This window comes from Pan troglodytes, chromosome 10, assembly GCF_028858775.2.
Source record: "Pan troglodytes isolate AG18354 chromosome 10, NHGRI_mPanTro3-v2.0_pri, whole genome shotgun sequence".
Lineage (NCBI taxonomy): Eukaryota > Metazoa > Chordata > Mammalia > Primates > Hominidae > Pan > Pan troglodytes.
The window spans coordinates 38,502,149-38,511,900 of NC_072408.2; the positions used below are offsets into that span (position 1 = coordinate 38,502,149).

The 9,752-nt window shown below is 57.8% G+C and overlaps 1 protein-coding gene across 24 annotated transcripts; it reads right to left on the minus strand.

The window, feature by feature from the left end:
• Positions 1-90: 90 nt before the first annotated feature.
• MBD6 (methyl-CpG binding domain protein 6) lies at positions 91-9,603 on the minus strand. Of its 24 annotated transcripts, none has more exons than XR_008538277.2 (15): positions 9,505-9,529; positions 6,138-6,201; positions 5,814-5,950; positions 5,410-5,512; positions 5,117-5,279; positions 3,844-4,884; positions 3,005-3,666; positions 2,572-2,725; positions 2,215-2,384; positions 1,672-2,085; positions 1,514-1,566; positions 1,223-1,286; positions 906-1,075; positions 566-629; positions 91-305 (listed from the first exon to the last, which is right to left on the minus strand). XR_008538277.2 is itself a non-coding variant. In XM_054663136.2 (13 exons), exons 3-13 carry the CDS (start codon positions 5,924-5,926, stop codon positions 1,001-1,003), a joined length of 3,012 nt encoding a protein of 1,003 aa, XP_054519111.1. In that variant the 5' UTR covers positions 5,927-5,950; positions 6,138-6,201; positions 9,505-9,603; the 3' UTR covers positions 91-1,000. The 24 variants fall into 24 exon arrangements, 8 of the variants coding, with proteins under 8 accessions (XP_054519111.1, XP_063642510.1, XP_063642511.1 ...); XR_008538275.2 differs by lacking the exon at positions 9,505-9,529 and adding an exon at positions 7,228-7,536; XR_010148291.1 differs by lacking the exon at positions 9,505-9,529 and adding an exon at positions 7,228-7,536 and having other exon boundaries at positions 1,223-1,363.
• Between the last annotated feature and the right edge of the window lie 149 nt (positions 9,604-9,752).

Below are 9,752 nucleotides of genomic sequence, written 5' to 3' on the forward strand. Positions count from 1 at the left end.
TCTAAGCCACTCTATACTACAAGAGATGGATTTAAATTGTAACCTGTTCTTACCAAAGAACTAAATAAAAAATGAGTACAGAGCCAGAGCCAGAGTTTCAAAATATTCTCATCTGTTAAATTAAGAGTGTCTCCCATAGAAAAGCAGTGGAGGCCCCACAGGGCAAGTACAAAACAGAATTAAAACTCCCAAGGGTCTTGTCTTTACAAAAGAAAAGGCAGGAGGCAGCCCCTGGACAGCTGGTCATGCTGGCCGCTCCGGTTGGACCACGTTGCATAATCCTCAGTCGCATCATCACAACGTCTCTGAGCGTTTTGATGGGGGGAGAAGGGGCAGTGTAGTGTGTATGGGAGGAGAGGCCCAGAGGGCTCTCTTTGCCCCCTTACCCCCTTTTTTATATCCCAGAGGAAAGTCGGGGGAACCTGGCTACACCTTGAAATGAGGCTATGTGTTTCAAACCTGGGGACGGGGTAAGAGGGGATCTGTGCTTTGAGCAACCTGAGCCAGAGGCAGAGGGGTGTTGGAGGGGGTAAGGGGAGGATGCATGATGCTTATTGCTTTGTACCTTTCACTGGGAAGGAGGGCAGCAGCCAACAGTAGCTCACAGGTTTGTAAACTGAGCCTGTTGGCTTTAAGAAGGGAGGCAATGAAATCGAATTAAATATAAAAGAGTCATTTGTGCAAAAATAACTTAAACAAATAAAAGACCTGGGGAAGGGGGTGTTCCCCTTAGCGCCTGGTGGGGAAAGGGCCATATACCATCCCCCCCAGGCCTTTTCAGTGACATGGCTTGGGTGGGGGTGGTGGGGGGAGGGGTGAACTTCCCTGCCCCCTGCAATGGCTCAGGATGGGATTGTAGGGGAAGGAGTTGCATTTGTGCTCTGAGTGGGGAGTAGTGCCCCCACCCACTGTCCACAGGTGCAGGTGGCTGGCAGGGGCTCCCAAGGCTCAGCACTCAGCTCTCCCCAATCAGGGTCAGATCCAGCTCCAGGTATGGCTGCTATGGGGCCAGTTTCCTCCTCTTGTTTTTGGCAGGACGGCCAGGGCGGGCCCGGGGAGGCAGAGGGACAGCCGCCTAATACCAGAGGGGAAGTTGATAGAAGTGGTCAATTGCTAGGTATCAGGAAGTCTTTTCTCCCCACTCCCTCTAACCCTCCTTTCCTCCTGCTGCCTCATCCCTTACACCCTACCCATCCACCCATCCACCCAAACACACACTTACTCGGGCTGTAGGGCTGGGTTCCAAGGTAATGTCCTGGCGGGAGCTATTGCTGTTCCGGGTAGGGCTGCAATAAGGGGCACAGATGATCAGGAACAGCTCCCAAGCACCAGGTGAATTTCAGAAGTTTGGGTGGGAAACTTTCTACATTTGGATAGTAAAGGCATAATATCCTTATTCATATTCAAATAGGAATCTGCCCTTTTGAATACCAAGCCACTATTTGGACATTAGAACTGTCCAAACCAAAAAGAAGTAGGCAAAGGCCAGCACTATAGTAGGCCCAACACTCACTTGTATTTTCTCCTACGGCCACGACGAGACTTTCTGACTACTCCCGGGGGCACCTGAGAAAAGATGGACTGTGTGTGGGGGAAATTTCGAAAAAGGCACCACAGCCCCAACCCTTCCTCAGAGCCCCTGAGCCCAGACCACCAGCACTCTGCACTCACCTTAAGGTCCTCAGAATGGGGCCCGGGAGGGGGTGGATCCTTGGGCTCAGCACCCCCTTCAGCCAGCTCCCCATTATGCTGCCAATGGTGGGTTCTTCTTGGGGACCTTTCCATTTGTCCATTGAAGCCACCACGTGTCCCCCATTTGAGGGCCAGTCGGCCAGGCTCCCGCCGGCTGCCAGGCTTTCGGCCCCGGGCTGGCCTGGCCTCACCATTAATGCCCCTAAGTCCCCCTCCTCCCCTCCGGCCCCGTTTCCCTGACCCCCTCCCAGTGAGCAGCTCAGGGACTGGGGGGTCGGGAGAACCATGGGGTGGGGCTAAGGCACTGAGGGGAGGCCTGGCAGGCTCTGGTTCGAGGGCTGAGGCAGGGCTCTCGGGGGGTAGACAGGGGGCTTCTGGCTGCTCTGGAGGGATCTGCTGGCAAAAAAATAAGTTCTCAGTCAATCTCAAATACCGTCCCTCTTCTACTATAACTCAGAAAGCCCTAAATTTCCAGTTTGAGAAAAAATTATCTCCCTGACAAATATATGCCCACACCCTCACCTGGAGACTCTGTAGCAGGCAGGCTAGGGGACTAGAAGCCTCTGAGAGGGGTGGAGGAGCTCCCCCCCCAGGGAGGAGCTGCAGCCCCAACTGGCCAGAGAGAAGAGGGCCAGGAGGCTGCAACAGGCTGGGGAGGGCTCCAGGGCTGCTGGTCAGTGAAGACAGGTCACCTGTTGAGAAATTATAGTCAGGGGTCTCTCCCTAGGCAAACCAATTAGGCTGAGCAGACCTACTATTCTCTTTAGGCTTTATCCAGTGGCCAAAGACTTTCTTCCCCAATTTATTCAGCCACTACTCCCAAGTTTTACTCCTGCTTTTTCACACCAAGAGTGTGAATTCACACTCCCTCAGACTCACCCAGCAGGCTGGCACCCAGCAGAGGGCTAAGGAGTTGGGGGGGTCTCCCTGAGTTGGAGGGGGCCTTGCCCAGAGAGGAGGCCCCCGGGTCAGTAGTTGCCGTGGTGACACTGGAGGTAGGTGGTCCAGGTTGGGGGGCACTCAGGACACAGGGCTAAGAAAAAAGAATGATTCTAACACTTACGCGTGTAAAATACTCAACAGATTTATAGTGCTTTCACATCCACTATCTGACTGAAGCCTCAAGTGAGATAGGCCATGCTTATTAAATACAGACCCAATTCTTGCAGTCATCCTACCCCCAGCCAAGAACTAAGGCCTCCCCAAAGGTCCCAAGGAAGAGCTCAGGAATGAAACTGAAAGCTTTTGATTCCCAGCTCCCATCTCTTATTCTACATCTTGTTCTGTCCCACCTACTCACCCCCATCCTCACCTGGGGGGGTGTCCCCGAGGGGGGATCCAGGGTGGCAGCCAGCAGCGCAGAATTTAAAGCTATGAGGGTAGGGGGGGCTGAAAGTGGGGGGAAAAGTAGGGGGGACAGGTCTCCCAAGCCTGAAAATGGCTCCCCACTTGGACCCCCGGCTCCCTCTGCAGATCCCTCCCCATCCCCAGCTGTGGGGCCCAGAGCCAACAGGGGCAGGAAAGAGGCAAGGAGGTTGCTGGGAGGTGCTGAAGGAGGTGGAAGAAGGTCTGAGGGTGGTGGAGGAAGCAAGGAAGCCACCAAAAGCGAAGGCCCTTCAGGCTCTCCTGGGGCTAGGGGAGGACCAGGTCCTCCTGGTGGGGGTAGCAGGGGCTCAGGGGGAGGTTGTCCTCCTCCCCCAGTCAGCACACCAAATAAACTGTGGTTGAGCAATGGAGAAGGTGGAGGCTGCCCCAGACTCAGAGGGAGAGGCAAGGCCCCAAGCATCCCAGGGAAGCCAGCTCCACTCAGTGCCAGGCCCTGCTCAGGGCTGGGGAAAGGGAAAGCCTCTCCACCAGCCAGGGGAGGCAGAGGGCAGGCCGGGCCTGCCCCCATCCCCAGCCCTTCGGATGGGCTTTGAAGCACAGGGCTGGGGACTACTGGGGCTTTGGAGGCAGCTGGTGGGGCAGGGGCACCTGTAAAAGAGGAGAGAAATTCAGCTCAAGGGAGGCCCTTTCTCCCATCATCCAAAGAAGCCAACCTCCCTGCCCCCAACCCAGAAAACCCTCAAAGAGCTCTCTGAACATTCCCCTAAATGCCTTGGCTGCCTCTTTCCAGCCAGGATGAGGAAGGGCTCCACAATACTCACATACCTGGCACACTGCTGAGGCTGCCACTGGTGGTCCCAGGCAGGGAGGGCTGGATGGGGTGCCTGGGCTGGGGAGGGCTCCCTGAGGAGAGGGTTGGGGGAGGAGGAAGGTGTGCATCTGACCCCAAAAGGTTAAAGCTTCCATCAGAGTGGGAAGGGCCAGGGGTGGGGAGTCCCAGCAGGGACAGCACAGAAGGGAGAATTGGTTGGGATGGCTCTGGGAGAGAAAAGGGTTGGGGGACAGGAGCAGGGGCCCGAGGACGGCTCCGTCTAGGGGTTTGAGGGCCTCTCCCTTCTAGCAATCGAAATACAGTAGGGGGTCTGCGGGGACGACGCTGAGAGGGACGAAGTGATGAGGAGTGGGAAGCTGAGGGTGCCTGGGCACGGGGCCTTCGGCCCTGTAAAGTGCTGGGAGGGGGTAGTGGGGGATGCTGTGCCTTGGCCGCTGCAGAGAGTAGGCTGCTAGCAAGGAAGGGGGGTGCCCCAGGCCCCTCCACCGTGGGGGCCCCTCCCAGGGGCCCCAAGACCAGGGGCAGGTGCATAGTGGCTGAAGACACTGGTGGCTGAGAGGCAGGACCAGGGTGGGCGGGGAGATTATTGCTCGGGGGCAGGGGAGGGGGTGTTAAGGCATCACTACAGTGGAAGAGAGGAGGGTCTGAAGGTGGTGAGGAGGAGGCATGAGGGGCCGGAGGAGAGCCCAGGTCAGAGGGCACCAGGCTGGATCTGAGGGCAGCTCCCCAGTTGTATGAGGGAGCATTGAGGCTGATAGCAGGTGGAGGAGGTGGGGCTGGAGAGGGGGCATTGCCCCTTGGGAGGAAACGGGGGCTGCTACTGCCCCCAGAAGGGACTGGGTCAGGAAGCCTTGGGGGGAAAAGCCCCCCAGGGCCTGCTAGAGTGGGAAAGGCCTGGGAAACTGAGGGTGGTTCTGGGGGAAGGGAGCCAGGACCCCCATTAAGTGGAGTTGTAGGAGGAACTCGACAGGGAGGGCGGGCAGAGGGGGGCCCTGGGGACACAGTGTGGAACATTTGGGGGCTCGCTCCCTCTCCTGCAATAAATGAAAAATGAAGGGTCAGCCTGTGGCTCCCCTTCCAAAAACTCTTTTGTCTTCTCTAGTCCCATCTCCCACAAGTTCCCAACCTCCCTGTGCCCTCCTTTCAACATGCAGCTCCCCACCCACTCCCCTTTCTCTTTGCTCCCTCTCAAGGAACTCCTCCCACCACCAGCCTTCCAAGCCCTTAGGTTTTCCTCGGTCTTCTGTAAAGTGGCAGAAGACTCACCAGGAGAAGAGTGTGAGCAGGTGGTCTCCATGCTGCGGTACAGAGTTGCCATAGCAACAGCTTTCCGCCGGTGGTTGCACAGCTTGGTCATGTCCTCCTCTGATGCTGGCCCCACCCCGGCCCCACCCGGGGTCACCGGGGCCAAAGGGTCAAAGTTGAAAACCTGTAAGGTGGAAAGCAAGGACAGGGACCCTGAGGGGCTGGAACCTGTGAGAAGGGCTACCTCAGTCAGTGATTTGCATTAAGAATTTTAGCTTATCTCTGTACTCTCAGGCGCCCCTCACCACTCTGACCTTGGGGACATTAAGTGGACACTCCAGACCGCACTTGCAGGTCCCATCGCTGAGGAGGTAGCTCCGGGTTTGCTCCAAGGAAGACAGCTCTGTGCCACTTGGACTGCGAGAGGACAGGGTCAGAGGACATGGGGTTAGCTGGCAGTGAATCAGGCAATACTCCTAAAGCACAGTGCTTAAGTTACAGATCCTCCTAGAAGAACAGAGAATAAGGAATGTGGGAAGACACAGAAAAAGGGAGAATGGATTCAAAGGCCCAGAGCTACAGAAAGCAAAAAGGCTGAGGAAGGAAGGGGAAGAGAGGAGAGCAATCGGGTACGAGAGCTGAGCTGAGAGAAGAAACGGAAGAAAGAAAACCCGGGCAACTGGAGTGGCAGAGCTTGGGGACTTGTGAAGATCCGTACCTGATGTAGAGCACAGCACCCTCTCGCACACAGCGCTGCCAGCCGATGGGGACAGATGTGGCCACAGGGCCCCCAGCTCTGTCTGCTCCACTGCTCTCATTGCCCCCATTCATTGTGTGTAATCAGCTCCCGCGTGCCTGATAACACAGACATCCATGTAGGCACTAGGAGGATTAAACTGGGCGAAGTACCTGAGAGAGGACTCCAGGAAGGCAAAAGTTGTGGGGAGACCCAAGAAAACTCAGGGGAAGCCCCAGAGGAGCAAGGGGAACCCCTCAGCTGGGAGGGAGACTGAGGAGTCCCCTGCCGTATCATCACAGCTACCTGAACATCTCTGCAAACATTGTGGGGTCCAGTCTAAAGCCGGGGCCACCAGCTTAGCCCACACCTGCAACGCAAGTAGAGAGATGGGACTGTCAGGAGTCTGCCCAACTCTAAAGAGCACCACAGCCCAGCACCCTCTCAAGAGAAAGATCCTTAACAATGTGAGGCAAGCACCTATAAAGATATCGGGGATCTGCTCGCTTAGTCTACAACCATCCTTTCCAAGCCCAGTCCCTAGGGACCAGAGGGTCAGAACCTCAGCTCCCTGGGACCAAGAAAGTCTAGCCCAATTCTTAGGCATATGAAGGGCAAGGCCTCCCTCCATTCGGAGTAGAAGACTTCAACCAGGAGTATGGGCACATTCCCATAATGCTAGGCCACTAGGAAGTTTCCCAGAGTGTCTGGCTCCTGTTGTTCTCTACCCAGGAAGATGATATAAAAAGTACAGATTGCCCCACAGGTCACCAGGCAATTGCCCAACTGCCCGCTGGGGTGGTACCAGCAGAACTCCCCCCATGCCTGCTCCATCAGACAATCGCTGATCTAGTTCATTCGGGTCTTAAGAGGTGAGGATCACAGCTCAGTCTTCTCCCAGGATCCTGGGAAGCTCCTGATTTTCCCTCAAGCCTAAGGCAAAGGGATTCAGAACCTCCTATTCCACTGGCTTCCGATTATCTCCAAGAGAGCCTGTCCTCCGATAGAAGGGGAAGCCCCTCCAACCTGCAGGTATCCTCCCCAGCCTCACCATTGCTCCCACCCCACACTGGCGGCTTCCAAACTTTCCCTCTCACAACAAGGCGCCCTGTCACCCAGACTGCTTCCCTCAGCTTGAGGAGGAGGGGAAGGCGCACGAAGTAGGAAGGAACTTGGGGAGAGGGCGGGCGGAGGGTGGGTGAAGCACTGAGGGGAGGGCGGTGAGGAAGGCAGAAGTCTGGCAGTGAGAGGGAGAAGCGGCGGGGGCAGGTGAGGGCGGGGGAGTGGGGATGGGGCCGGGGAAAGGGGCCGAGAGGACGCGGAGGGGGCAGAGGGTAGGGACAGGAGGGGAGGGGAGGGGGAGGGGCAGGGTGGGGGGGCCGGGCCCCGCACTCACCGCGGCCCATGGTTCGGCCGGCCCCGCCCTGCGCAGTCGCGGCCCAGAGGGTGAGTGGGAGGGGGTGGGAGGAGGGTCGGTGGAGCCCGAGCCTCCGGTACGGCCCCGGCCGGTCCTAGCAGGAAGCGCCGCTGCCGCCGCCGCGGATCACCGAGCGGCCTCCCGCGCATGCGCCATGGGGGCCAGGGGCAGCCCTGGGGATTCCGTTCCCAGAAGGCACTGCGCAGGCTGCTGCCGCTGCCGCCGCCGCCGCCGCCGCCGTCGCTGCCGCAGCCGCCGCCGCAGGGGCCGCCGCCTCCGCCGCTGCCCGGACGGGAGAGGGGCGGGGCCGGGCCCCCGCCCAGCGGACAGCGACGAGCCAACTGGAGGGGCCGCAGTGCGCATGCGGGAGCGCGCCTACCCCTCCCCCACAACCCCCCATTAATCCCCAAGAGAACAAACACCCCACGCGGCCCCCCCGCCCTCCGCGGAAGGATCTGCGCCTCTTCCCAGGCCACTGGTGGCCAATCCCAGCCCTCCTCAGGGAGGGGCCCCTTCCAAAGCCACAGTCTGTTGCGGGAACCAGGAATGCCAGGTCCGGGAGGGGCCAGGCCCCGAAAGATGAAAGTCGCGACTTGCCCTGCCCCGCCCCAAAGGCTTCCCGGGTAGTGTGCTGGGACTTGACCCGCCTCCCCAGGTCAACATGTCACAACACGACCTCAGCCTGTCAAGTCACATGACCTCTGCCTGTCACTGACAACCTGGTCTGTCTTTAGGCCAGGAGAGACCATCTGGTCCACCCTCCACACTACTCCCATTTTCAGAGAGGAAATGGAGGTGTGGAGCAACGGAGCAGCCTAACCGAAGACCTGTCATTGCCACACCACTCCAGTCACAACCGGCCTTGTGACAGTTTCTACTTAAACTCTGGCTGCCCCCATGAGGGTATGACAGGATATGTTACAGGCCACCACATGGCCTCTGTTTTCAAGGCACAAGAAAAATACTTTGCATTCTGGGTGGTGCGTTTTACTTTTGGTCAAGTTGCCTCCAAGTTCATGGTTCTCATTTTACCTTCACAACTCTTATCTTTAATTTACAAACAAGGACGGTAAGATCCCTTGGCAAGTGAGGGGGAGTTGAGGCTAAAATCGCGGCTCCGGTCTCCCCAGTCCAGGGCAGTCCTGCGCTGAAGTGCACTCACACGTCCCGGGATGAGACTCCGCTGTAAATCTCGACCCGAACACCTAGGAGGCAGGCCTGTGCCGCGCTCCTCACACAGGGAGTCACAGGACTTGCTGTCTGGTACAGCAAGAGAGGGTCTTGGAGAAAGCCATAGGAGTACCGTGGGGGAAAATAGGTGGCCAAACAGAATCAGGTCCACTGGGCAAAATACATGACTTCTGGCAGGCTGAGGGCTTACCAACTACAAGGTAAAAGTCAAGGGCGCTGTTCTGAGAGAAGCGGAAAATGACTACCAAGGGATTCCAGTACCTCGGCCCCTTTTGGGAGATTTACGGGGCTAGAACAGGAGACCACCCCCGTTTTTTTTTTTGTTTGTTTTGTTTTTTGTTTTTGGTGAAACGTAGTCTCGCTCTGTCACCCAGGCTGGAGTGCAGTGGCGCGATCTCGGTCACTGCAACATCCGCCTCCAGGGTTCAAGCGATTCTTCTGCCTCTGCCTCCAGAGTAGCTGGGATTACAGGCGCGCATCACCACACCCGGCTAATTTTTGTATTTTTAGTAGAGACGGGGTTTCACCATGTTGGTCAGGCTGATCTCGAACTCCTGACCTCAAGTGATCCGCTCTCCTCAGCCTCCCAAAGTGCTGGGATTACAGGCGTAAGCCACTGAGCCCGGCCAGGAGACCTCTTTAAGAAGACTCGAGATGTCGACAATCCCAGTGGATGGATACCAACTTTCAAAAGAAAAGTTCAAAAGGCCTATGTGCCCATTAGCTGGGAGGGGCCAAGAAATATGGGAGTCCCTTATAGTGGGGGTAAAACGGCGGGTAAAGCTAGGGGGGGCGGAACAACAGCTTCTTGGGGAGACAAGCGGCAAAGAGGCTCACGACCGACTAGGGGCGACCAAGGCTGATAGCCGTTGGGGCCGTTGGGCGCCGGGAGCTGGCGCCCCGCCCTCTCTCCTCTCCCCCACCCTCCGCACCTCCCACCACCCTCGTTGTCCCCTGCGCGTGCGCGTGCAGACACCGGTTGCCAAACATTGCATCATCCCCGCCCCCCTTTCCTCCCCTCCCCCCTGCTACACTCCCCTCCGCGCGCGCGCATGACTCACCCACCTCCTCCGTGAAGCCTCGTGACCCAAAGCCACTTCCGGGTCCGACACTACGTCGACCCCCTAGCGAGAGGGAGCGACGGGGGCGGTGCCGCGGGGCTCCTGAGTGGCGGATGCGAGGGACGGGGCGGGGCCAATGCCGGCGTGCCACTTTCTGATTGGTAGGTTTTGGGGTCCCGCCCCTGAGAGGAGGGCAAGGCCATGGTAAAAGATTACAGCCAGGCGCTCCCGAGGTCAGAGGCTTAAGTCTAA

Coding starts and splice junctions, on each gene's coding strand:
- MBD6 (XM_063786440.1), bottom strand. CDS start 5,926: ATGAATGGGGGCAATGAGAGCAGTGGAGCAGACAGAGCTGGGGGCCCT. Junction 5,513..5,813: donor GGTGCTGTGCTCTACATCAG/GTACGGATCTTC, acceptor GTCCTCTCGCAG/TCCAAGTGGCACAGAGCTGT. Junction 1,567..1,671: donor CCCATTCTGAGGACCTTAAG/GTGAGTGCAGAG, acceptor ATCTTTTCTCAG/GTGCCCCCGGGAGTAGTCAG.